General features: G+C 60.0%; 1 protein-coding gene across 2 annotated transcripts in view; it reads right to left on the bottom strand.

The window, feature by feature from the left end:
• Nucleotides 1-27,801, bottom strand: part of PEPD (peptidase D) — a 111,590-nt gene that overhangs the window by 3,342 nt on the left and 80,447 nt on the right. For both annotated transcript variants that reach the window (XM_045442523.1, XM_045442522.1), the window contains exons 10-13: nucleotides 20,033-20,101; nucleotides 18,303-18,380; nucleotides 8,442-8,590; nucleotides 685-869 (exon numbers count right to left, since the gene is read on the bottom strand). In XM_045442523.1, coding sequence (XP_045298479.1) covers nucleotides 685-869; nucleotides 8,442-8,590; nucleotides 18,303-18,380; nucleotides 20,033-20,101 — 481 coding nt within the window. The remainder of the gene's footprint in view (nucleotides 1-684; nucleotides 870-8,441; nucleotides 8,591-18,302; nucleotides 18,381-20,032; nucleotides 20,102-27,801) is intronic.

Raw genomic sequence — 27,801 nt, 5'->3', positions numbered from 1 at the left:
ACCTGCCGGGCAGGGCCTCCCCAAGGCTGGCTGCAGGCACCCTCTGGGTGGTCCTTTCGAGACTCGGTTGGTAGGAGGGGGAGGGGAAAGCCTCGTCTGGAAATGCCCACGGAAGCCTCCCTCCCCTGCCAAGGGTGCCTCGAGCGCCTGCAGACGAGGAGGCCACGGGGTGTGCTGGCCCAGGGGCTGGGTCTGCTGCTGGGCTTGTGAGGGGTGCTGGGCTCTGCTAGTCCCAGGAAGGTCCAGGGCCAGCCATGGTGCCTCACCACCCCCACCGAAAGAAGCCAGAGGCAGGGGACAAAAGGGCCGCAGCGCCAGCCCCATCACTAAGAGCCAGCTCTGGGGTGCCCACTGCTCTCTGGGGACCCCGCGTGCTGCACACTGGCCACCTCCCACCCTTCGGGGCAACTGTCACCCCCAAGCGCACAGCCTGGGGCTCACCAGGCAGGGCACACCCACCTGGCACTAGGTCCTGAGGTGGCAGCCACCAGGGGAGGCTCACTCCGGGAAATACCCCCGCAGGGCCTGAACCAGGACCGACCAATGGGTGGAGGGACAGGAGGGGTGGGGGGCCTTGTGGGACCCACTACACCGCAGCTGATCCCAGAGCCCCGACCCACCGTGGGCAGGGCCAGCTCAGCTACCGCTCACGGGCAGGCCCCTGGCTGACGTGTCCACACTGACCTCGGGGTAGCCTCCCACGTCGTGCACGTCAATGCCCAGGAAGTGGCCGAGCCCGTGAGGCATGAACACAGCTCCCAGGTGGGCCTGGACCATGGCGTCGACGCTACCGCTCAGGACTCCGATTCGGGCCAGCTCCTCCAGGTGGATGCGGTCAGCCAGGCGGTGCATGTCAGGCCACCAGACCCCTGCGGCTCCAAAGGAGGCTGCAATGAGCTGCGGGGACTGGCAGTCCGGCTGGGGCTCCCCAAGGGAAAGTTTGGGGCACACGTGGAGCCCTTGCACTGGCTGAGGCAGGACGGCCGGAAGTGAGTGGTGAGGGTGCCGCAGCTGGGGACCCCGAGACCCTTCCTCTGTCTCCGTTGTGCCCTCAGGGGCAGGCTCCTGTCACCCGTGGCCGGGCGTCCAGCTTAGGTCTACTCCCCAGCCCGTGGCGTGTCTGCCCGCGGCCAGTGCGTGCTTCCGGGGCCAGCGAGCCCAGAAAGGTTCCTGAGCATCAGGAGGAGAAAAGCACATGTCCCCCACAGATGTGGGTGGGGCTGCCTCAGTGAGCCCCAAATCAAAGCTCAGGGCCTCAGGCTGTGGGGCGAGGGCATGGCTGCGCACCCCCAGGCGGGGCTGAATCACCCCTGGAGCCACTGTGGGGAGCAAAGGTTTCGGGGTGAAGGTGCAGCTAGCACGAGCTAGCACGGCCTCGTGGGCTGGCCGGCAGGGGTCTGTGGCTCCGCCTGCCACGAGCCAGGGTTGACCGTCTCCACGGCAGCCCAGACATCCAGGCCCCAGACTGCTAATCCAACTCATCTTTGCCCCACGCTTCTGGGGCAAAGGTCACCGGGGAGAGCATGTCCCCAGGCACTGAGTTTCGAGGCAAGCAAGCTCAGGGGCTCTGTCCAAGGTTCTCAGGCAGCCACCCTCAAACAGCCTTGGCCATCGCGGGGGTACGCCGGCCCTCCCCACTGGGCTGGCGGGGTCCCACTCCAACCTCACTCCAGGGCACTGGGCACTCCACCTTAGTACCACACAAGGACTGAGGTTGGTGAAGCTCCCTGCCCCACGCCACAGGGCTGATTTGGGGGCAGGCCACATGCTGGCTGAGGCCGTGGGCCAGGACACGTGGGGCCAGGCAGACGTGGGGGCGTACACCCCTCAGCAGTGATCCAGCCAGAGGGGGCCAGCGCCAACCCTTGTGGCCTCCTCCCTGTGGGGAGCGACACTGGCTCCCAAGTGGCACCCCCATGACGCCCTGCCCTCCACATCCACCAGCACGGATGATGGCAGCTGCAGAGGGGCGCCCTGGCATCCCGCACCATTGGGAACCTGCACGGACCCCGCGCCCGCAAGGGCTGGACCAGCAGGTCTGGGCTCAGGGCTCCGAACCTCTGTGGCTGGCAGAAGGTAGCCCAAGGGCTCAATCCAGGGGTACAGAGGGGGGCCCACTCTGGGACACAGGGCATCACCCTTCAGGCACTTGCTGGGCACCAGTCCTCCACCTGGGCCCCCTTCCCCGCCAGGGATGGAGACCCCACAGTTGGGGTCTTGGGCTGGCTGGAGGCACAGCGCTGACCCATCCTCCTGGATCCCTGCGGGCCAGGCTCTGAGCAGGTGGCCAGGGCTGCACCCCAGCCAGTTCATAGGGCGGGAGTCGGCCCAGGGCCCAAGGTGCAGGGAGGCCGAGGGGGGAAGCTCCGTCTCTAGAGACAGACAGCCTTCTTGGAGTCCAGCTCCTGAGGCCTGACCTGCCTCGGCCCACAGAGTGCCAGGGTAGTGGCGGCATCCTAGGGTCTGGCTTTACCCACTCAAGCAGCGGGGAGAGCCCGGTTCAAAGCCCTGACGGCCGAGTCAAGGTGGGCGGCTTTCCTCCGAAAGTTGGACATCCTGAAATGGAGGGCTGGGTACTGGATCCCAGCTCAGCTGCTAATGCACTTCTGGGAGCCTCAGATGCCTCCCTTTGTCAAACAGCTGCAATGCTGGCCCTAGAAGACTGGCCACAGAGACTCTGGCATCTACTGGGGGACCGGGTCAGTAACCCCCGCAAACTGTCGGCCAATATTCATCTGTTGCTTATGGCCCAGCCAGACCCTACTTCAACGCTGGATGTCCGCCGTGCTCCTGGGGTACCAGCCAAGCCTGCCCCGGCCTCGGCTCCCAGCTCCCCCGAGGCCGACGCACCCCACCTCGCCCTCCCCAGGCCGGGCCACCTGTTACAGCCGCACACAGGCCGCTTGGAGTGAGACCCACTGCTCAGGTCTCGACATATGTGGGCCCTGCCCTGGAGGGACCTTCCCGAGCACTCTCTCCACCGTCCTGGTTATTGGCCTCCTAGCACCTTGTTCCCTGGACGGGTCTGCCTGCTGGCTCCTCGCACCTCAGGACCAGAGAGCTTGCTGGTTCAGGGGCAAAAGCACCGCAGCTCTTCCGCAAGTTGTGCTCCCGCCCAGATCCCCTGGGCCTGAAAGTGCCCCCAGGCAGCTCTGCAAACTCTCCCGGCCCGTCTGGCCCTGGGGCTGAGGAAGGGCATCCTGCACCCCGACTCCAGAGCAGCTCCGTTTCTCTTGGAAAGGGGCCTTTTCCGGTGGCCAAAGGGAAGCCCCAGGAAGCGGCCTGACGTCAAGCCTGGCTGGCTTCCAAGTGGGCTGCGGCCTCGGCAGAGCGGAGTCAGGTATAAATCATGCTCGGCCGGCAGCTCGGCTCCTCTCCTGTCCTCTTGGGGCCAGACGCGAGGGCCCAGGCGGTCCCCACGGCGCCTCCAGTCTTCTTCGCCTGTGTCCTCGGGGCCGGCCCTGCACACGCTCTCGTGGCTGGCAGTGGGGCTGCTGCCTGTGTGTGGTTAGGGTTGTGACAGTGATCCAACCTCCAGCAACTTGGCCTCAGCGTCTGGCCCGGATGGTGGTTACGACACCCTCCGCCAGGACAGGGGCCCTGAAGTGTGTGAAGGTTGCCGTCCTTGGGCTGGGTCGGAGGAGTGGATGCAAACCAGGGGACCTCAGGCTCCCCCACAACCTCAGCAGCTCACAGGCACCTCGGGGCCCATGTGGCCAGCTCGAAGCTCAGCGGTCCCCTAAGCCTGCTCGGGTTGGGGATGCCACACTGGGGACCACACTGCAGACTGGGCGTCGGTGGCCCTGCCCGCACTCCCACCTCCGGGAAGCCCCAAAGCTTTGTCCCACCTTCCCTGAAACATCTCTGGAATCTAGACCCTGACCTTTCCTGGACTCCTGCCTGTTTCCTCCCCAACCCTTGCAAGGCCTCATTTCCCTGCATCCTGCTTAGAACGCGGGAGCATCCTGCCCTGAGGACAGAGCCACGTACGTGTACCTCAGCCTGGCCTTCTCCAGGCTCACTGCCCTCCACCCCTGGGCCCACGACCCTCGTGCCGGCGCTTCCCTGTGCTTTCCACCTGCTGGCCCCTCAGCTGGTACCACCTCTCCAAAGTCCTCACCTTCTCACACTCTCTCCTGTGAGCCTCTGTGTTAAGGCCTTCTCCAGGAAGCCCTCCCTGACTGCCCCTTCCTGTGCTGTCAGAGCTCTTCCCACCAGTGGACAGCACGCTGGCCAGCTGTGGCTTGGTCAAAGCCTCTGAGCCCTGGGAGGAGGGCCCTGTGTCCTGTTCCATGCCTGGCAAATGTGTGGCCTGAGCAGGAGCCCCGGCCCCCCTCATGGCTCTCTCCTGCAGCCAGTGCTGTGACCTCATGGGTCCAGAATCCAGGTGTGACCCCCCCCCCCACACTGCTCCTCTGTGCACTCAGACCCTGGGGTGCCAGGGTAGCATCTAGGTTTGTGCCCGTAATCTGGCCGTTGGCTCAGAGAGACCAGAGAGCCCTGGGGCCCGGGCCCCAGGTCACAGGCTGATCTGTGCCCACCTGGCCCCCTTTCCCCACACCTTTCCCCAACGGGCCAGGGTCCAGGTTGGCCCCTGGGAGCCTCAGCGGCATCCCTCACCGCCTGAGGCCTCCCGTCCAGAGTGCAGCAGCCCCAGGGGCTCGGCCAGAGCTCAGCCAGGAGGGCCCGGAGAGCTGAATCCTCACTGCTACTTCCAGACAAAGAGCTCACTTCATCCAAAGACAATGGCCCTCGGGAGACCACGTGTGCGCCAGACCCTGGGGGTGCCGCAAGGAAGGCGCAGGGCCTGGTCCCAGGGCAGGCCCCGTGGGCTGCAGGGAGCCGTCTGGTGGGCCAAACTGGCGCAGGGCTGAGGGCCTCCAGCCCACCCCACCGCAGACCCGGCTGCTGCCAGGGCCTCCGGGGACCCATTCACCCTGCGGAAGGGCAGGGGGCGGCATGCGCCCTGGGGCTGCAGGCGCCTCGATGCTGAGTGGAGCGCGGTTGCCTCTCAAAGTCTCCACACGCTTCCCCTCCCCGCACCCCCCAACCTTGGCCAACAGCCTGAGGGAGTAAATGAGGCCAGGGAGGGTGGGAACTTGTCCACCATCCTCCAGCCAGCAGGGGGGCCTCTCAGGGCCCTCCCCAGACAGCCTCCTCTGTCCGGGCTCTTGCCACAGAGGGCGCCCGCAGACTGGGAGGCACACTGTCCCCGCACCCTTCCGCTCCTAGCCATCTCCAAGAAGGGGCCTGAGGGGAGCCCAGCCACTCCTGACCCTGTTCCCACCCGGCAGGGAGGCAGAGCTGGCAAAGGCACCCAGACCACAGGCCACAGCCGACACGCGTTGTGCCACGCGGGCCGGCACAGCTCTGGGTGCCCTCCTCCTGCTTGGTCACCTGGTGGCTCCACAGCGTCCTCTCTTGCCACCTGGGCTGCCCTGGGGGCAGTCTGCTTCTGACTCTGTGCTGGCTGCACCGGCCCCCGCCCCCAGGTGGCCAGAGCCCGGACACCAGCCGGGCCAGGAGCTGCACACAACTGCACGGGCGCCAACGATGAAGGGCTTGTTCATACAGACCCGCCGCTTTCACAGCCGTGGGCAGCGGGGCCCAGAGCTGAGCGAGCAGTCTACACTGCCTCTGTGGGGCCCTGTGGCGGTGCGGGCTCAGGAGGGCGGACCTGTAGCCTAAGCGGGGGAGGCCAGGGCGGGCAGGTGAGCACAGAGGGACATGGAGGGGAATCGAGTGCTGGAAGCGGCAAGAAGTGCCCTCAGCGCTCCATGGTGGCCGGAGGGACGAGGGACGGAGAATGCACGATGGACAGCAGTCTTTCGGGCGCTCCTGCTTGGGTTCACCCCAGGCCTCCCTCACGGGCACCCATGGAGACTCCCTGGTACCCATGGAGACAGGGTGGTCTGCACGGGGTGGGCCGCTTGCCCCAACACAGGAGCCAGGGAGAGCTTCAGTTCCACCCAGCCATGGCGGCCAGGCCCCTGCCGTAGGACTGGCGTGGGGGACACCTTCCCAGGTACGGCCCCTCTGAGTGGGCTCAGCCACCCTCCCCTGGCTGTCTGGGTGACAGGGAGGGAGGCCCCGACGCTGACCCGGGGTTCTGTGTGTTCTGACACACAGACGCCTTCGGGGTTCTAGTCCTTCTGCGCTTCTCCTCTGGGCATCTCACTGCTACTCTGGTGTCTTTATTTCCGCTTCCCTGGAAGGTCGTCGGAAGCAGCCGTGCAGTCTCAGCGGGTGTGTGTCTTGGCCCAGCAGCCGGACCCACAAACCAGGGGCATTTCCGCTAGGACAGGACATGGGGCTGACCTGGCCACGGCCTCCTCGCGGCTCTGGGGAGATGAGCTGTCCCCAGGTGAGCAGCTCTGTGGGCATAGCTCGGCCTGCCTGGCGTGGGAGCCGACAGAGTCGGCCCTCGGGCACTGTCAGTTGTGTCGCGATCCCCAGTATCCGTGGGAGAGGTGGGGGCTACAGCAGGGATCCGTTCCCACCCCGCACCCAAGGGAACCTCCAGGCCCCGGCACAGGCCCAGCCCGTGCCCCGCTGTGCGCTGGGGGAGGACCACCCCACCCAGTCTGTGCAGACCAGCTCCGCCGAGCCCAGCCTTCTGCCTGCCCCCAGAGGGACACGGCCAGGCACGTCCAGGGCACAGAGCACCAGGCCTTTCTCAGTGCAACTGGCTGGGGGCCCTGGGGACAGCGGGCCCGACTACTTTCTAGGCAGAATGAGGACCGATTTGTCAGCCGTCGGCCAGGACGCCTACCTGGGAAGCGCTACCCAGGTGTGAGCAGACTTTCCCGAGGGTGGGGGTGCTGCCAGGTAGGCTGGGCTGGGGGCACAGTGTGGGGAGCACAGCAGAGGGAGCCCCTGGCCCAGTCCTGGAGGTATGCCCAGGGGCTGCGGGCGGCTGTGCTCACAGACGCCAGGGAGCACACCGCAGCCCACGGCTAGTGTTGTTCAAAACTGAACAAACCCTTCTCATTGTGGTGTAGAGGGAGCAGGAAGGGCCATGCCCCTCGGGGTGACCGGTGACCGCTTCTTGAGGCTGGACCTCACTGGGAATAGGGGATGTGTTCCCTGGTTTAAAGGTCAGAAACACCCCGCGCCCACCAGCACACTCTTCTGCTGCCCGGCTTCCAGCGCCCCTCCTACGCCTCCTCCGTGGGTTTGCAGGCACTTTTACACTCCCTTCTTTTACACAAAAGGGGGCCATTGGCCACTCCATCCTCCACTTTTCTGACAACTCAACAACCATCCTGGAGGTTCCCATGTTAATACTCAGTGGCCGCCAAGGCTTAAAAAAAAAATTTTTTTTAAGTAGGCATCATGCCTAGCATGTGTGGGGCTCGAACTCACGACCCTGAGATCAAGACCTGAGCCAAGATCAAGAGTTGGACACTCAACCGACTGAGTCACCTAGGTGCCCCGTGACCTTGGCTTTTTCAAAAATTAACAGAAGATTCTGCTTCCTTCTGCAGCTGCTGAAACACGCAGGTCCCATCACCTCGTCACTCCAGCAGGGGCTTAACTTTTAAGCTTTCCTTTCGGGTTGAGCTCCCCGTATTGGGACCACCGAGCTCTGTTCTTGCTGGATGAGTGTGGGGGCCGGGCTGGGGTCTGCCAGTGTCCCTCTGTGGTTCCCTAACCTCTAGTGGGGTTAGGTGGGGGGCTCTGCGGCCAGACGGGGGCCATCCGGAAAGGCCCGCTCAGTTTGCCTCCGAAAGTGACAGTTGCCGAGGAACCCTCAAAAGCAGCTCTTGGCCTGATGACCGAGGCTGTAACTCATCCCAACAACGGGCAGTGGGGGCCCCGGGGCCGTTTAGCCAACACAGGGCCATCAGCCTCAAGAGGCCACATCCTGGGGATTTTATAGTTTGGGGATCTTTTCTTTTCCTGAATAAAGGCTCCATGGAGGGATGCCAGTCTGACTGCCATAGTCCCTCTGAGTTCAGAATGAGCTGAGAGTCCAGCCTTCGAGGGTGTCATGGCCAGGTCCCCAGAGGGCTCTGTGGCAGCCACTCACCATTCCCCAGACACTGGGGAGACACTCGGCCCACGCCAGAGCCAGCTGCGGCCTGAACAGAAGGGCGCCCTGACGTCCAACCAAATGCCAGTGTTGGCATTTGCTGATCAAGCCCTCTCTGGAGTGGACCCTGCTCCAGGAGAGGACAGCGGACATGCTGACATTCCAGTGGCCACTGCGACCAGGGGTTCTTGCTGGTGGAGAGTAGCAGGTGGGACTTGGGGTGACCTTGGGCTGAGCTCCCCGATTCCCAGCTCTGTCTCTCCTTGCTGGCCGGCCCCCTTTCCTAGGACTGCTCCTGGGGATCTGACACCGCCTGGAGTCTTGGCCAGCTGAGCTCCTCCGGTGACGGGGGACCGAGTCAGGCTGTGCAGTGCAGGACCTGCCCCACAACCGCCAGTGCCCTCACCTGGCTTCATGGCGCTCATGACAGCGCGGCAGCTCCGCAGCACCGCCTCATAGATGGCCTTCTGGTCTGCGGTGAACTTGCCGTTGGCGGGGAAGGAGCAGGTGATGTCGGAAGAGAAGCAGTAATACTCCCCACCCATGTCGAACAGGCTGCAGGGAGAGGAAGGTGTGAGGTAGGGGGTCCAACTCTCCACCGCGCGGCTCAAGGGCAGCCTGTCGGACCCTGGAGGCGCCGGGCGCTGAGCCCGAGCCATCGTGCTGGGTCACCAGCGCAGGAAGCAGTATGGGGCCTCCCACCCCAGTGCATCCTCACGGTGCCATCAGCAGAGACCCCTGACCCCAGAGCAGGGAAGCCTGGAGTGGGGCCGATCCCACACACATATCCCTGCCCTCCAAGGCCTATGGACGCCCAGCTGTGGGGACTGACTTGGAGAATGAGGAAGGGACAGACAGGTCCCCAGGCCCTGATGCAGCATCTGGCCTCCATGCACTGCTCATGGGAGCCGTGCAGAGGCCGTGGGGAGGAATGCCCCCATCCAACAGCACCACCCAGCTCTCCTGGGCCTTGGTGTCTGAGTGAAAGCTCAGCCAGTGGCTCTGTCCCAGCACGGAGGTCCCCCGACTGGAGGACCCTGCTGGGATAGCACAGATGTGCTCTTCCAGGCCCTGAGGGAAGAGCAGGGAGGACCTGGCAGAGGACGGTCCTCACACGCAGCAGGGTGCCCTGGCATCCCAGTGGCAGGGGAGGGACCAGGGGCCACAGGCAGAGGTGGAGAGTAGGAAGGCTGCAGAGGCCCTGAGCCGGGGTCTGTGAGCCAGCAAGCAGGATGGCCAGAGTCCGGAGGACAGGCCGGCTGGGCCTGCCCTCTGGACCCCCTGTGACAGGGCCCAGTGTGGCAGGGCCAGGAGGGGGTGGGGTGGGCCACTCCACCACCCTTGCTGCCTGCCCGGGCCTCAGGGCCCTCGCGGGTCACGGGCAGGAAGGAATCCTGCCCTGCACCCCCATGGCGGAACGCAGCAGGTCATGCGAAGGGCTGCTGGGTCACCACGCCAGAGGGGCCCCGGATGAGAGCAGTGAGGGGGGCACAGACCGAGCCCCCCTCCACATCCCATCCCACCCGAGCACCTCGGCAGGGTGTTTGGCAGCAGGCACACAGGGGGCCCCACCAGCACCCCCAGCCACTTCATCAGCCAAGCCATGACGCTCATGGTGACAAAACCGATTGAGGGCCACTGGTCTAGCCCCAGGCCCAGGATTCTGCTGAGTCTTCAGTGCCAGGTGGCCACAGAGTCGGGAGGAGCTGAGGGGTGGTGGGGCTGCCCTCTGCGACAGTGCCCGGCTCTGTCCTCAGCTTCTCCTGGGGGTTGGTCTGCAGCTGCACAGGTCCTGGCAAACCTGAGCCAGGGGCAGAGCTGTCCCTTCCACCAGGGCCTCTCCCCAAAACCCAAATCCTCGGGGTGAACACCACCATCCACAAACATTCCAGGGGCTGCCTGCGAGCCTGCCTTTGGGGCCCTGACCCCAAATGACACAGCAGGGGGTCCCTGGCCCTGCTGGTGGAGCAGGGGGTCGGGTCATGTGGCCTGACAGGAAGCACCAGCTACTCCAAAGAAACAGATCTTTGGAGAAGAAAAACTTGAATGCTCAGGATCCCTGGACACTTTGCTGGAATCCAAAGTCCCCAGCCAGGCACTTTTTAATCTCCTGTCTTTTTCCTATTGCAAAACACCATAAACAGTGTCAACAGTGCAAAAAGCAGGAGATAACACCTCAGGTGATTCTCCAGGAGTGGGGGGAGCCGCAACCAGGATGGCACAGGAACTTCAGGCTGGGTCAAAGTCATAGACTCCAGCAGACTCTGCTTGGGGCAGGCTGATGGGGAGGACCTGGGCCTCACTAGAGGTGACTTGAAGATGAAACAGAGAGGCCTTGAGCAGACACGCCCAGGCATCTGCTCCCTGGGAAGCTCCAGATGCAACAGGGTGTTTGGGCCAACAGCTGCCTGTAGCTTTACTCCTGCCAGGGGCACACTCACAGAGCTGGGTGGGAGGACGGCTTAGCCCTAACCTGCTGGGAAAGTGAGGCTCTGAACACTGATCCAGCAAAGTCCCATGTCGGGGTCAGAAGCTCAGAGCCCAGGGATGGGCTCTCTTGTCCTGGCTCCAGCACTGGGTCTCAGGGCCTCAGCTTTGCTTCCTTTAAGATGAAGATGCCTCCATGGCTGCAGGTTTGTGTCCTTTTAGGGCCGATGTATGGAAAGGCGTGGGGAGCAGGTCTGTGTGGGGCCATGGTCCAGTTTCACTCGGGGAGCAGAGTATTTTCATTGGGGCCCCTCAGAGGCAAGAAAAGAAAAATCGTTTGTGGTTTGTGGATTCAGAACGTCCAAGAATGGCCTGAGCAGACAGGACAGAGCTGGGAGCTTGGGGGACACAGACTCCTGGGGGCCACCACATCGGCAGCACCCCCCCCCCCCCCAGCAGAGGGCTCTATTGGTCCGTCTGGTCTCAAACAAAAACAGAAATTGAACTATTTAAAAAACGAGGAAGCCCACAAAAGCGCATGGAACACTGGAGTCATCTAGAGCAGCAAAAACAAGACGCTTCTCCTCGGCAGACAAGACCCCTGACCAAGTTTTCCAAAAACTCTCCTCAAAAACACAGAACATGGGACAGTGGGTGCTGGGAGCTCCTCAGCCAGCCTGGCCTTACTGTTCAGATTCTAGAAGAAGACTTTGCTTGTATTTTTTGTTTGAAAATCATCTGCTTACTGTAGAAGGAAGTATACGCCCAGTCGGCCAGCTCCATCCTGCCCAGCGACGCGCGGGGCACGGGGCTGGAGTCTATTTTCGTGTTCTCAGTTCCCTATCTTTCTCTGCACCCCCCTTTTTTTTTCTAAACCCCCCTCAGAGTTCCTACACACATAAGTTATTCACATTCAAGCTGCTCTGGAATCCAGGGACGAAAGCTATCTCTTTCATAAGTCATCTCCCTCCAGCTCCTCTGTGTCCATTTCATCCGCCCTCTGAGCGCAAAGTGACAATGGGGAATTCGGTCATACTTTGGCTCCACCAAGCGCTCAGGATCCCTCCTCCCCGGCTGCCTGGGGACACCCACCAGGGCCGCTACCATCCTTGGCCGAGTGAACGCGTACGATAATCTAAGACATCTGGGGAGATATTACACATCTCTAAGCAATACGCTGGCGTCTCTTTCCTCACATGTGTTTATCTGGTTCTATTTCTGGCCGGGATGAGAGGTTCTGTCTGCCCTTGGCTCCTCCCCAGCAGCCTCATGCCCGGGCTACCCGCCACCATTGGCTCAGCCAGACCCTCCCTAAGCCCCTACCTCAGCTCCCCTGGCCCCACCGCAGAGGCCGGCCGGCCTACAGGCAGAAGGCCTCTGAGATGGTTCGGCCAGCTTGGGCCGCATCTTGGGGGAAATGCTGCTGTGCACGGACAAGGCTCCCTGCGCTTAGTAGGGAGCCTTCACTTCAACCTCCCGAGCTGTGGCCCAGCCCTCGGCCACCTCTCACTCAGGACCGGCACTGTGCATGCACACAGGCCTCTATGCGATGGCAGGAGCATTTCAGATCCCAATTTGCAGTTGCCCCAGCCTGCGTTCCAGGCGAGGCCAGGGGATTTCTGAGAAGTCGGAAACTCCTGCTTCCCTCCAGGCCTCAGGGTGAGAGAGGAAGACGTACTAGTCGCTTTCCCGCTGATGTACTCCAGCGGGCAGCCCCTCCAGATGAAGCACACGGGCTGCCTGCCCGCCTCCAGCCCAACCTTCTGTGGAGTGCCAAGGCCCTGATGGGACCAGCGGGGCAAAGGCCATCACTTGGAGGCCGCAGGCTGACTCATCAAGCAGACCTCTCCCACACCTTCTAGGCATCCCTGCTCCACACCCTGCTCCACGGGGCGACTGCTCCCATGGGGCCCAGGCAGACAGGAAAGTTGCCCAAGCAACCACCCCCGGGAACCCAGAGCTGGTGATCCCTGGTACCCATGGTAACAAAAGCAGGCACAGGCTGGGGGCGTCCTGTGTGTCTGGAGAGAACTGCTATTCCCATTCTACGGATGACGTGGAGAGAAGCAGAGCACTGGTGAGGGGTCAAGTCCCCAGGAAGGACACTGCATGGCACCAGGCCTGATATGTGGGCGGGACACAGCGCCCACCCAAGCCCTTGCCGCCACCGAAGCACCGTGGACAAAGCCTGGGCGTCAGGGCAGCGGCCTCCGCCAAGGAGGGACTCAGTCGGTGTCACGAGCACAGCACATGGTTCATTTCACTTTTTTGGAGTGCAGTGTCCCATGATGTGTGTGAGCACCCAGGCTGTCTGGACCAGTGCTTTTCAAACTGTGGGTGGTGAAGTCAACAGAGTGTGGGGTACAGGCCAGGATGTAACAGACAGAAAGCATGTGGTAGGGGGATCTGATTATAACTGGGGCTGGGTTAGAACATCAAGGATACATCTAACTGGGCGGAAGGCTGAAGGTTACAGCCACCGGTCTGGCTGTCCAGGCTAGCAGGGCCTGTGCCCTCCTGACAGTGTTCTCTTGCCCTGAGGCCTGGGCACGTCCGTAAGACCATCAAAAACTCAGGATGGGGCTGCCGGCTGAAAATCAAGTGTTCCCCTGTGCAACCAGCAAGGGGAGAGGGGTCTGGGCTGTGCCTGGCACCAGGGAGTAGGCCCTGGAGGTGACACTTGTTCTCTGAGGTCAGCCAGGGCATCAGGCACCAGGACAAGTGGGGCCTAGAGCCCAGCCCAGACGTTCCACCAGCTGGGGAGGAGCCCCCAGGCACAGACTCACCCCTCCCTGTGGCCGCAGAACTGTCCGGTCAGCCTGTGGGATGCCAAGGGGGCTGCTGGGGCCCTGGATGAACGGCAGCCCCCCTCCCCCATGGCCTGCAGGGTGTCCCATGGAGGCAGGCTGCTGCCCATGGTACGGTGGCCCAGGATAGAGGGAGCGAGGTAGGGTCACTTCCGCAAGCAGTTTCACGCCTAGCCCACATCTAACCTGCGGGACTGACTGGGAATGAGACAAGGGAAGGAAGGAGTTGGCAGTAATGGTGCTGGTGGCAGGAAAAGGTGGCCAGGTAGGGAAAGAGCCTACCTGGGCCATGGCCCCTCACAGGCCAGTCCCCTCATCTATGGAAGGAAAGGACGGGGCAGCTTGGGGCTGTGACATGGGCAGCAGGAGCAGTAGCATGTGTCACTGACATGCCAGCAATAGGTCAGAGGTCTCCAGAGGCTTCCCTGTGAGGAAAACCCTGGTTTCTCCAGGCAAAAAGAAGGGGGCTTTGGCCACTGTGTGCTGTGTCCCCACCTCTGCGTTAGCAGGGTAAGGCAAGAGAGAACCAGGGCTTCAGGCTGACCATGATCAGGGCAAAGAGAAACAGGGGTCCCTGTCTGCTGACAGGAGAGGAGGCGGGGGGGGGGGGGGGGGGGAGAGGATACTGCATAGGGCCGGACAGGCCTCTCTCCCTGAAAGTGGGCTGGCTCCCATGCCCCAGGGGCACACAGAACTGCCGGCAGGGAGGAGGCCCGCCCACACATCCTGAGACAACACTGCCCTCTTCTGGCCAGTGCTGGGAGATCCGGCTCGGCACCCACATGCTGCCTGCAGCTGGGCCACCCAGGCCTGGTGATCCTTAGGTGTTCTAGAAGGTTCTCAGAGGGAACACAGGGCATGCTACCTCAGGAACCATTGCTCCGCTCCCTGATCAAATGGACGGAAGCAGCAGCTGAGGAGGGGTGTCCTGGCCGTTTTCCAAATCAGAACCCACTGGAGGCACAGCCTGGCTCCCTCCTGCTGAGGGCCCCAGGGGAGGTGGGAAGGCTGCCAGGCCAGCCTCAGACCCAGGAGTTCAGCACAAGAGAGGGTCCAACCCTGGGTGTACTGCTTCCGGGCAGACTTGAACATGGACAGTGGTGCTCCCTGGGTGCACCTCCATCCACTTTGGGACTTTGGTTTCTGGGAAGCCAGTGCAGTACATGGGAGCTATGTCTCTCCTCACACCCACCTGGCAGGGGCTGATTTGGTGAGAAGGGGTCTTCTGGGGATCCCCCCCAGGATGGGTGTCCAATGACAGTAGCCACCACCCCTTGTGTGAGCATGTGAAGAGCGTTAATCAGCAAGTTTCCCACACTCCTGCCACCCTGGTTTATAAGGTCTGCCACTTGCCTCAAACTCCAAAACAGAAAGCAGCTAATGGCTCCTCTGGGATAGTGACGGGGAGATGGGGTTCCTGGTGAAAGGGCTCTAAGCCCAGGGCAAAGCCCCAAGAGGTCCCACAAGAGGCCTCACGGTTCTGAGTGACCTGAGTACTAGGGCCCCAGCGATCTGAAGCCACATCAAGGTCATGCAGAGCAAGCAGGACAGCATCTAGCAGAGAGAAATGGGAAGGGGCCCACGGAGTCGGCAGGCCCTTACTTCTCAGCTCTGGGTGACAAAGATGATGTGCAGGGAGAAGCAGCATGCCTAACCTATAAGCCCCAATTCACAGGGAGACGACGGAGGCCAACAGCGGTCATGGCCCAGCTCCTAGGAAGGTGCTGGTACTGGAGGGACAGAGGCATGGGCGGTGGGCCGGGCCCGGCTGGCTTCATGCTCTACTTGGCACACACCTTGAGGACAGGGCTGGGGCTGAAAACATACAACAGGCCTTGAGACTCGAGAGCTGTCTGGCTCAGAGTCTGCCGGTGGCTCTCACCGCCAGTCTGTCATGGAGCCAGCTACTGGAAAATGGCCTCAGGGCCCCGGAGCACAGGTATAAGCCCCAGACTGCTGGCTCTGAGGATGGCCACCATCGCAGCTCTCACCTGCCAAGGCCATGCTGTGCCAGGCTCCCCACTCAACACTGTGTATTCTCCCAGAGATAGGTGCCCTATCACCCCGTGACTGATGGAGAAGCTGAGGCTCAGGGTACCAGCCACTCAGCTGGGGAGGGGGAGGGCAGGGGCATCATCACACAGCCCGGGCTCTCTAAGGCTCCCTGTAGGGGTGCGGGGGCACGTGTGGGACTGCGAGGAGAAGGATGGAAAGGCTGGCTGCCTCAGCCCTACCCCACCTTCTCCAGTACAGCCTGACTGCCCCGGCCCAGCTCTGACCCCAAACAGCCCCTCACTAAACGTTCAAACATCTCTGGGGCATTTTCCCCTGACTTCAGGGGACTGAAGCACCCAGAGCGTGCCAGCCGGTGGGCACCTGGAATAGCCGTGGCTCTGGGAGACACTCAGCTTCAGGAGAAACTCTGTGCTATGCTCATATTTTGGTTTCATACCTTATGATAAAGTATCGTGGCTTTTATGTTGGGATAACAGAGTGATTTATTATTTACCGAACACAGTAGGCGCTCGGCAGATCAATTTCAATAAAACAATGGATTATAAACGCCGCCAGCAATCTGGCAGCAGCAGTAATCAACAAAACATGTTGTTCTAAATGCTGCATAATAAATTGACTATAATAAACTCATAATTATTCTACTGGCTACATTTCAAAGTTAGTACGAGAAAAATAAAATCACCAATTTGGACTTGGCATTAACATCCGTGGGATTCCTGGATCGCTCTCCTCTCTTAGCTGCAAGCGGCAGATGCAGGTGCCATGTGCTCCCACGAGGGCCAAGGCCACATCTGGGCCGTGTGGAAACCTGATCTACGCTGCGCCCCGGTCAGCCGGGCCCCTCCCCAGCAGTGGCCACCCCAGGAACACAGCCGTGACCAGCCTCTCCTGGGGTGAGGATCGTACTGGGGGCAGATAAAGAGGAGAGCAGAGAAGCAGACAGTCCTCTGGGGTATGCCAAACGCACAGAGGAGAAAAACTCACGGCCACATGATGCTGCCACAGGGCCCTCCGGCAGGCCAGAGCTGGTCCAATGACAGCTGAAACCTGCTGGTAGGGCTAGGTCTCTGCCTCTGCCCGAGGACTGATTCCCACATCCTGGCCTCCAGGCCCAGCCAGAATGGGCTGCACAAAGAGCATTAGGAAATGTTGCAGGAGGCAAGAGTGCCTGGGGATGCCAGGTGGTTTCTTGGGGCCACGAGTGGCTCAGCCATGGCCCAGAGGGCAGAGCCCTCCCCTGTCTTTCCTTTGTCTCCAGCTGAGCCAAGTCTGAAGCAGCCAACTCCCTCCCCAAATCCTTCCGGCTCTGCACCTGGACCCTCCTTGTGTCTCAGTGACCTCACCTACACATGGAAATGGGCAGTGGGACACAGGGTGGGGACAGGGTGAGAAAATCTACCCAAAGGGGTGTCCCTGGTGCCAGGCACTGGGGAGACTCCTGTCAGGGTTTTTGCATGCCCTTGGCCCCTATGCCTAGAATGACTCAGGAAGGGTGCAGCCACTTTGGGTGCCCCCCTCTGTATGTTCTGGTCCCTGCCCTGCCGGCCCAGGCCCCTGGGAAAGGGCACGTGAGCTCAGCACCTGCGTTTCTGACATGTCTCTTCCATCCCTCCATGTAGTCTTGAGAGGCATGTGCCACCTCCACCAACAGAAAAGTAAACTGAGGCTCTGGGAGGGAGCTAAGTGACTCTGTTTCCTCCCAGAAGGCTGAGCTGGGCTCTTGCCAACAGTGGCCCTACCCAGAACATCCCGTCCAGCCGCTGACCCGGGTGAGCGCAGCTAGTCACGGAGCCTGCTGTGCCCCTGGCAAGGACACCCTGGGATTGGGTGGGCTTCTGCAAACACATAGCGACAGCTCAGAACATGGCTCATGCCCCCCAGTGGATGTGGACCAGGGACCCCTGCGTGCAGGCTCCCCTCCGCCCCAATGCAGGGCTGAGCTACACGCGCATGAAGCCAGGTTCAGGTTCAGGCTAGCGTGCAGGGATCGCCAGAGCTCTAGCTCGGGAACTGAGCCCAGCAGGGCAACGCCCACACTCTGAGAAGCAGCAAGATACCGACTGGAAGCAGGCTTGCTGAAATCTTGCTCAGGTGCCCCGGCAACCAGGAGGCGAAGGCACCAGAGAACCAGGTGGGACAGTCCGTGTCCCCCACTCCGCCCATGTGTCGGTGACCACAGCAAAGATGCCTGCAGGCTAAGGCAGGGTGGCGACGCGCGGCTTGCAGCCTTTAACTGGTTCTCAGTAGCCCTGTGGCAGCCTGGGCTGACCCTGCCTGATATGTGGGTGCTGGAGAGGAGAAGCAGGGAATGCCCAGCGCCCATGAGCTGAAGAGAGAGCTGGTCCAGGTCAGCAAGGTCACAGACCCCTCCCGAGGCCTGGAGCAGCTGTCTGGAGAGGAGCAGCATATGCTCAGCATGAGCCCTACAGACCGGGGTCGTGGGCAAGATGTATGATTCTGCCAACAGGGGCCAGTCCATCGGAGGGGTGGGGGCTGCAGATCCCGCCCACGCCTGCTTAGTCAGGGCTCCACGGGGTGCTGTGAGCACTGTAAGCTGTGCTCAGAAAAGCCCTGCAAACAGTCTTGAAGGTCAAGCACTGCCTCTGACCTCCTGGGCTAATGGCCATTTATGGATGGCTGAGGCTGGCAGGATTCAGAGGGGGCGAGGCTCCCTCCGGGTCTTCCCTGATCCAGACTAGGTGCCCACCCTCCTGGTACTGAGACAGAGGTGTGAGTGTGGCAGGTACGGGGCAGGGGCTGGGGGCCACCTTGGGCCCCCAGCACAGGGCCCTCCACATCCTCTTTCCCTGATGATGGACAGAAGATGCCATGTAGGTGGGGGGCCCTGGCAAAGAAGTTTGGGCCCAGGGCAGGCCTGGGGGCCTCACTGTGCTCAGCCTTCCCAGGGTAGGGACCGAGAGATCCCAGTCTGTTCCCCTTGAGGTGGAGCCCCACTGCGGCCCTGCGGGTCACACGCAGAGCCAGGGCAGGGGCACCTCAGGGCTGGCCTCACTCACCACATGTCTCCGTCCTGGATGGTCCGGTCGTTGGGAGCCCCGGCATGTCCATAGTGCAGCACGGCCGAATTCTCACCACTGCACAGCAACCAGGGGAGGTCAACAGCCCATCTTCACCCAGCAGGCCCCGGAGGGGGCACCCCACCCTGCCCCGTGGGCACTACCGCCCACCCTCCAGCAGAGGCCCAGTGGGGGCTGTATCAGGCCCACAGTCTGAGGTGTGGGCGGGGAGCACACCGGCCCCGGCACCTGTAGCCATACAGCTGGTGGAAGCCTCTGAGTGCACGGTTCACAGCGCTGCCACCGTCAGGGCTTCCCCAGGTGAGTGCTGTTTGGGCAGGTGCCCTTGGGCCCGGGGATGTGGGGCTGGTGGGGGGGACAAGGGTCTGAAACCCAGGGAAGGGAGTTTGAGGAAGCCCTCTTGTCCTGGCGGAGGGAGAGGGGAGACCCATGTCAGGGGCCACCATGCTGCAAGGCTGGCTCCTCTGCTCGAGACTGCTTCCCTAATGAGCGATGCCTTTAAGAAAAAAAGGACTTTTAAGTCTGTCCAAAGGAAAAAAAAAAACCCACCTGGGTGTAATATTTATGGCCCTGTTCAGGAGTCTCAGGAATCATAAAAGTAGAAATAATGATTTTTCTCTCTATCCACCAGAGAAGAACATTTCCAAAGACTGAGATGTTCACATGTATTATTCATGTGCCGAGGACGTGCACATCAGCAGAGCTGCAGGCTCCGTCCTGGGTGGGCAGAGGCCAGACCCTCTGACCTAGGGGGGCAGAGCAGGGGGAGAGCGAGCCTGGGAGAGGAGGGGCCACCCGCAGCCAGGTTGTGCCCCTCAAAGACACACCTAGGGTGACACATGCAGACACACGGACACACCATACGGCACACTCGGGAAGCCTGGGTGGCTCGGTTGGTTAAGTGTCCAGCTTCGGCTCAGGTCATGATCTCATGGTTCGTGAGTTTGAGCCCCGTGTCGGGCTCTCTGCTGACAGCTCAGAGCCTGGAGCCTGCTTCCCATTCTGTGTCTCCCTCTCTCTCTGCCCCTTTCCTGCTCACACTGTGTCTCTCTCTCAAAAATAAATAAACATTTAAAAAAATATATAAAAAAAAATAGTGCACACTAACAACCATGAGCCGCCCCATACTCATGGTCATTTGTACCCCATGCCTCCAGCCACCGTGCAGGTGACACACACACAGAGACTCAGAGCTCCCTGCCTCAGACACAATGTGCCACATGCAGAGGTACCTAGAGTGACACCCCCTACTGCAGAGACCCAGACTCAACCACAGTGGTGATGTTCCTTACACAGCCACACTGACAACCATGCATGTGTGTGCGCGCGCGCGCACACGCACACACACACACACACACACACACAACCACGGCCTCCTGCACTGACAGAGCTCCTTCCACCTCTGCTGCACACAAAAGCCATCACAGGGCAAAGTCACGTCCTGGCCCCCACATGCTGGGTGTGTGCTTGTGTGGAGGGACGAGGAAGGCCAGCCAGCAGCCCAGGGGAGTGGCCACCCTAGAGGAGGCCAGGAAGGGCACGGCAGTGAGGGGGCCACCCCAGCTGGGGGCCTCAGGAGAGGAGAACAATTTCCAAGTGTAAGCAGGCACTCATGTGGGCACGGTAGTGAGCAGGCATGCCTGAGCTCAGGGGGGCAGCGGGGTCTCCTCGCCTTCTCACGACCTCCTTCCTCCATTGTTCCCACTTACCTGCCGCAGATGCAGGTGTAGGAGCTGTGGCGCATGCCGCCCCGGGAGTAGCAGTAGTGCTCGAAGAGGCTGCAGAGGAAGGAAGGAAGGAAGGAAGTCAGGGTGCGGTTGCCAGAGCGTGCACAGCCCCCACCCCAGGAAATCCTTCAGCCCAAGCCTTGCTTGGCTGCACCCGCAGGAAGGCCTGAGTGACCCTGCATGGGTCCACGGGGCTCATAGCCTAGAGCCCAGGGTTGGCCACAGGCCACAAGAGCACAGAGGCCGGTGAGGACAGGGAGCAAAACTAGAGAAGCCACCCCACCTCCTGGGCCCACTGGGAAGCGGGGGCTACCGCTGTTTCTGCGGGTCTCCCTGTGACTCCCAGGTCCAGTGGCCACGACCCACTCCACCAGAAGGGGCTGGACACATGGCCCGGGAGGGACATGAACTCTCCAGGCCCCAAGCTGGACTCAGATGGCCCTGGGCCTGACCCTGGGGAGGGGCACAGGGAAAAGAGAGCAGGAACCACTGGGCACTGGCCTGGGGGACAGGATTGAGGGGCAGGCCCTCATGCAGACCGAGCAGGGCAGAGCCGTCTCTGGTCACAGGTAGAGGGGGTGGAGAGAGGCAGGGTCTGAGGACAGGCCCTGCTTCCCATCCTCAGGCCAAGCAACAAACAGGCTGGCCTCCTGGACCAGCTCCTAGCCTGGGAAGGGGAGGCCAGAAACAAAGTCTGAAGGGAAAGATGAGACCTTAGAGGGGGCAGCCAGCCCCCAGGCCGAGCCCAGAACCAGAGCCTGGGGAGGCCTCCAGGCGTGCAGGATGTCTGCAGACCCCTGAAAGCCCAGGAATGTAACAAAGGTCAGAGGGTAAGCCACCCTTGGCAAAGGTCTGGGCCCTGCCCCTGTCCCCCGCCCCTGTCCCCCTGACCCCACCCAAGGGGCAGATCCTGGAGATGACTGCAGGGGCTATTGGACCCGACCAGCCACATCAACACCACATTAGGAGCAATGAACCCCAGGGGGCCACGCTGCCAAGAGCTCTGGGGAGGCCACGACCCTGCCCATACCCCCACCATAAGCCCCAGGATCTGGGGTAGGAGCTCGTCTTGGCATGGGACGCTGTGCTCCAAGAGCTCAGTGTCTCCAGGCCTCGCCCCCTTCCTCAGGTCCAGCCCTCCCGCATCCCTGGCAGAGAAGCAGGTCCGGGGGGGGGGGGGGGCCCACCCCTACCCCACCCACCGGCCACCAGGGCAGGGGACCAAGCACGGGGCTGTGCCGCTGTCCCTGTCCTCAGCACACCGAGGCCGCCCGTGGGCACGCTAAGCAGCAATCCTGCCCTGTGCATTCTAGGCCTGTTTTGGAGAATGTCTGTATGGAGGAGTCTAATCTTCCAGGCACTGTAAACACCAATTATGTATAATTGTGATGACTGGGTATTAAGTAGTTGTCATGCAGGAGTGGTTCTGCTACATTCAGTCGGCTTTCAGACTTGCTTTACAAACCTCCCGGGATAATTGGGTATCTGCGAGCGAACTATTTCCTCAACATAAAGGATTTCAGGAACTGCCAGGGAGGCGAGGAAGGGCGCACACGTCCTCTTATCAGTGCCCTGTATTCACCAGAGAAAGCACTCTGGTGGCTCTGGTGGCTGCCACCGACTCCCACCTCCGTCCCAGAGACCACGGGGGGCGGCAAGACTGAGTCACAGCCCCAAGTGTGGCCACAGCCTGGCCTGTTCCTCCATGGGGCAGGCAAGCCTGCCCCGGGCAGCCTTGGACACCAGGCTTCCACACAGCGAGCCCACAGTGAGTGGAGAAGGCCCAAGCCACCACGGAGCTGTAATGCTCCCTTAGCTTTGGAAGACACAACCGTGCCTGGTCAGAAGCAGACCTTGGGGCTGCACGGCCATTCTCCAGGTGATGGGAACAGCGGGCCTCTCCTGGGGTCAGGGGACAGGCAGACAAGTGCAGGCTGTGGGAGCCACCAGCGTCAGGAAGGACAGGCAGAGGGACAGCTGTGCCACCTGCACGTGCAGGTGACTAAACAGGAACATTCTGCGGCAGCCTGAGGACGAGGGGTGGGTGGCTTGTCTCCCTCCTCTGCAGCCAGACTCAGTGGCCTGCCATGTAATCTACTCAGTGGAAGCAGCCCTCGCGGCACACCCCTGGCTTCCATTTAAGAAAAAAGGACTTTCGGGGGCACCTGCGTGGCTCAGTAGGTTAAGCGTCCGGCTTCAGCTCAGGTCATGATCTCACGAGTCGTGGGTTCAGGCCCTGCATCAAGCTCTGTGCTGACAGCTCGGAGCCTGGAGCCTGCTTTGGATTCTGTGTTTCCCTCTCTCTCTGCCCATCCCCTGCTCATGCTCTGTCTCTCTGAGTCTCTCAAAAACAAACAAACATTAAAAAAAAGAAAAAAGAAAAAGAAAAAGAAAAAGAAAAAAGGACTTTTGGGTAAAAGGCGTAGCTTACAGAAGCACCAAACTAAGCAATGGCTGACCCAGTTTTCACCCGCAGATTGCAGCCCGGCTCTGGGTCATTCTCCAGACACAGGGACAATCCCACACAGTGATAAGGAAGAGGAGAACCGCCACAAGCCGAAAAGTCGCTCTAGCTGAAAATGATTTGAAGTTCTTCAAACTGGACTTCAGCACCTAATTTAACTTTTCTGATATGATGTGAGGACCAACTGGTGACGATAACAGGTGAATGCAACAGGCCCACATTTTCTGCTCCCACACCTCGGAGGCCCCTCTCTCTGGGACCTCGGGTGTTCAAGTTCTGGGACAAGTGCAATGGCTCAGGGGGCTCATGGAGAGATGTGAGTCCGACATATTTCTGATTTTCAAGGGGTAGAGGTGAGCAGTGGGGTGCTCCAAGCTGGGGCCACATCGGTGACACGAAGTTCCTGCAGAGCGTGGTAAGCATCGGCCACGAGGACAGACCACAGCAGAGCCACCTGTTCCCACTGCACAGTTCACAGACCAAGGCGGCAATAGAAGGGCAATTACTAAAGATCCTTCTAGAACCTTACGGAAAATATGGCAAACTGTGAACCGGATGAGGGTCCACGTGACTTATAACCATAGGAGCTTAACTACGGACTGACGCAAGTCTGCAGCCAAATTCGGCCATAGGCTACCAATTAGCCCCTCTGGAGCCACAAGGAAATGACAGCAGAGTCCGCGGCTGGAAATCCTCCTTCTCCCACACTCAGAGGTGCTACGTAAAAGAGAATACGCAGAGCCACGTTCATAGGACAGGAAGGAAGGTGGGGCCAGAAGGAAGAGGGAGCTGTCAATCTTGGGAAGCTGGAGTCCTTGGCCTTGCACTGCCATGTGGGGATGGCGACAAGGCCTCAGGGACATAAGAAGCAGCTGAACAGAACTGAGACCCCGCCCCCACACGCGGCTGTGGCCCCGGGCAGGGATGCACCCTCAGCAGAAGGGCAGGCTTGGAGAAAACTCGCCAGCGTCATAACAGGCAATCAGGAAGCCTGCCTGGGCTTTGGGAATAAAACAAAATGCATGCCCTCCCTCAGAATTCATAGTGTAGGCCTGTCCTCCATGGGGTTCAGGTTCCTGGTTTTGGAAACCCCCACCCCCACCGCAAGCCAAGAAATGAGCAGAAAACTATGTTCCTGACTGGTGATGCCTGGAGCACCCGCACCCGGCAGGGGCAGACACAGAACCAACTGGGCCGTCACACCCTCGACCCAGGCCAGCCAAGATCTGTGCACACGGACACGCACATGCACATGTGCACACACACACACACACACACTGAGGATGAACTCACAATCCGAAAATAGTCCACAAGAGCTGTCTTCTGCTAACAGAACCGTCAGATGGAGACTGTACACGTCGTTTAAAATAACTGGCGCCTAAACCTGGAGCATACAGACAGAACAGGCAGGGCTTGTGAAGAACCACAGCGAAACTCCTGGAGGTGACCAGTCTGTCCATAAGGAGACGGGGGCAAGAGGCCAGGCAGTGGTGCTGGAGGCCCAGAGATCACCTCTGCTTGCTCTTTCCATCTGTGGCTCTCCCGTGTGTCACAGTGTCCTGCCGGGCCTGACTGCCCTGCTCCCTCCTGCTCTACCTGCACAGAGCACCTGACCAGGCACCGGGCATGTGGCCCAGCCACCACTGCCTCCCCCCCCACCCCCGCCTCCCGCAGCAGGAGGGCTTCCTGAGGAGCAGCGGGAAGCAGGGGTCTCTCACACACCTGCCACTCTGTGGCCCCTGAAGCTCCCCCAGCATGGCCATTCCCCAAACTGTAAATTTATACTCCTTGCCTATAAATTTCTCCCAAGAAAGACACAAGTGGAAAATGCTTTGTATCCAGGCATCAATGAGAACCTTTCAGTAACCTGGGAGAGTCTGTGCTGTGAATAACGAGGTGGATGGAGCCACCACAGCGACAGAGGGGCAGGCCCATTTGTCAGTGCCTAGAGTGACGAATGGGGCAGGGAGAGCAGATGGCCTCGGCCGGATCTGCAGGAAAGGTGTCTCCAGGGACAGCACTGTGGGTCTCCGCCGGGGCCTGCAAATCCAGCCCATGGAACCTTCCTGGGCACACGGCCCAGCTCCTGCCCCCTGAGGTTTATCACCTGATGAGGAGATAGCCACAGCCCTATAAAAATGCATGAGCTGCCCAAGATAATGGCAGAAGGGCTGCCCCGGGCAGCCCGTGTCAGTGAGCTATCAGTGCAAGCGTGAGCGCTGGCAGGCCAGCCAGGGAGGTCAGCGGGGGCCACATCAGCCCCCTCCCAGGCGGGGCCCTGATGCACGTCGGTTCCCGGGAGACCAAGCCAGGAACAGGAGAGTGCAAGGGAAGCTGAGCAGGCTGGTGCAGGCCACTCGTCTGAGCTGCGGGTCTAGGAGAGTGAGCAGTGAGGACACAGGGTTATTGTGTGTGGGCCGAGGCACTCCGAGCTAAATGCGGGGTCCTCCTGGGTCAGGGTGCACCCCACACCCACTGTTACTGCGGTCTCAGGTGGGTGCCCCACGTTTTCTCCTGGCAGAGGCAGGTTCCAGTTGCTCAGACCTGTAGGTTACCCACCCGAAGTCCTCGCTCTGGGCCACATGCCTCCCGGGGCACTGTTCCGTACTGACACTGAAGTCAAATCCTAGCTCTCTGCCACTTACCAGCTGTATGGCGGTTCCGTGACTCAGTTTCCTTATCTGTAAAATAGCATGAGAGTACCTCCCACAGAGTTGTTGTATCACTTAGGTGACATTATACATATAAAGTACATAACACACCAAGCCCTATGTACAGGACGCATTAGCTGTCACTGTTGTCATGGTTCAGGGGCCTCAAAGGGAGTCACACAGCAAGGATCCCTCGCTGAAGGAAAAGAGGCTGGGCTTGGACCGTCTCTTGCCTACTCCTTTAAAGCCAAACAGAATCCCTCCATGGCCGGACACTGGCGCCCGCATATTCCAGAGCAGCCAGGGTCTCCATGGGCGCCCACCAGCCCCACACGCAGGTGGACACGTGCAGCATCCCTATGACCAACATGCACACGTGGCTTCCCCTGACACGGGGCATCTCAGCCGCCTCTGTCCTGCTCACACATCCTGAAGTCTCCCCTCCTCGGGGAAGAACCAGGGCCTCGGGGAATAAGAAGAGAGAGGAGTGGGGGTGTCTCATGATGTTTGGGGCAATGACTATGCTCTGTGCAGTTATCACAGCACTGAGTTACTTTTCATTCACATTTCTTCTGTTTAATTACTCTTAGTTTTGGGGTAGAAATGACCACAGCTGTGTAATGAATGTGATATTGCCTTTTGCAGACCTAGGTACTAAAAGAAAATCCTTGATAAGTAAGGAAACCACAGTCCCACAGAGAGGAGTCATGACATCCACCCGGAGGCGACTAGAGGGTTTTCCTGTTTTCCCAAAGTGGAGGCAGCAGCCAAAGAGGATCCAGACCCAGAGGAGAGGTTTCTAGTAGGATGAGAACAGCTTTCCCGGGGAGCCGGAAGCACAGACCACATTGTTTTTGAATTTCCGGGGAAGGGTGGATGCTGCTTGGCTCACTTCTTCCGAGGGTGATCAGATGTCATCAGAACGCACCCAGCAGGAGAGCCCCCATCCCGCCCTCATAATTGTTGCCATGCAGCGTGGTTCCAGCCACCCATCCAGGGCACGGCCCAAATTCCCGGGGGGATCCCAGCTTCCGTGACGGAGTTCTCTGTGGGCCTTCTCAGGGGTGGGTTCCGGGCTCGGTGGTGGTGAACTGAGAGGCTGTCCTGTCCGTCTCCCTCCCCAGAACCCCAGTGAAGAAGGACACAGGGCAAGCTAGGAAGCCACCGCCAAGGGGTTTTAAATGAGCGAGGAGCATCCACACAGTCTGTCACCAAGAAGGGACTGCCTTCAAGCCTTGGACTGAACCCAGACGTGCGTTAGTAATAAAACCAGAGCTCGAGGCACAGCTTGTGAGACTTGGCACCACCAGAGACACAGACCATGTGTAACGGCTGTGGTGGCTGTCTCCGTCAGCAGCAGTTCCTTCTGCCTGATGCTCCCCGAATCCCTTCCTGCTGCCCCACCTGGGTCCCGGACTGGGGACAATGACACCCTCCCGGCCAAGACCTCCCACGGCCCATAACAGAAACCGAACAGTCACCAGCAGCCTTCAGTTTTCGACAGTTGTTGGTGGGAAGGAGCGATGTTCCTACTTTGTGGATGGAAGAATCTGTGGCTCAGACAGGTGGCGTGCTGTGGTCAGGGAACCCACCGCATCTGTGTCTGAGCTTGGCGTCTCGGCAGGGTCTCTGACCCCGATGAGCCCGAAGCCTCAGGCCTGTTAGTGGTGCACGTGCGGGAACAGCACCTGCCTCGGCGGGGCGAGGCGACCCGCTCTGCAAATGCTGGTGGTGGATGGTGCCACACCGCGCCTTCCAGGGCCCTGGCCTCACACGTGTGCACAGGGCCCCACCCGATCCCGGGCCAAGGCCGGCCACCCTGGGACAGCGCCCCAGGCAGGACGGTGCAACATACGAGCTGGTGCTCCAGGAGAGGCCCCTGGGACGCGGAGGCCCCGCAAGGGAAGATTCCACCAACCAGAGGCAAGGGCAGCAGCAAAGACAGGGTCACGGCGGGAAGACGAGGAGCACCAGAGAGAAGCCACTCACTCTCTCCCCGAGAGCAGCGTTATCAAGGTACGAGATAATTAGCATTTTAATTGGATAATTGGGAATTCTAAATTGCCTATCTTGTATTAAGCATAACTGAGGACATAACATGACATTCAATTAACAAATATTCCTCTTTATTCTTGACATGCTTGATTAGGTTGAATTTCTGAGTTCTTCGGTATCAGTTACTGGATAAAGCCCTGGCCACGTCAGACTGCTAATAAATGCAAATCATATATATACATGTATGTATATATATGAATATATGTATACATATATGTATATATGTATATATATGAATATATGTATACATGCATGTATATATGTATATATGTATATATATGAATATATGTATACGTATATGTATATATGTATATATGTATACATATGAATATGTGTATATATATGAATATACATATATATATGTAAATATGGAAAAGATTTTAGAAATTCTCTACACAAAGAAAAAACTCACCCATAATCTTATGCCCCAGAGATAACCTCTATCAGATATTTTGTTGACTATCCTTCCAGGCATTTTTTTAATGCAATAAGCACAGATTTAAAATTTTTTTACATTTTATATTTCTAAAGCTTATTATTAATTTATTTTGAGAGAGAGAATGCACGTGTGAGTGGCGGAA

This window comes from Leopardus geoffroyi, chromosome E2 (assembly GCF_018350155.1).
Source record: "Leopardus geoffroyi isolate Oge1 chromosome E2, O.geoffroyi_Oge1_pat1.0, whole genome shotgun sequence".
NCBI lineage: Eukaryota > Metazoa > Chordata > Mammalia > Carnivora > Felidae > Leopardus > Leopardus geoffroyi.
The sequence above is the reverse complement of the archived record's forward strand: the minus strand, read 5'-3'. Positions and strand labels throughout refer to the sequence as shown.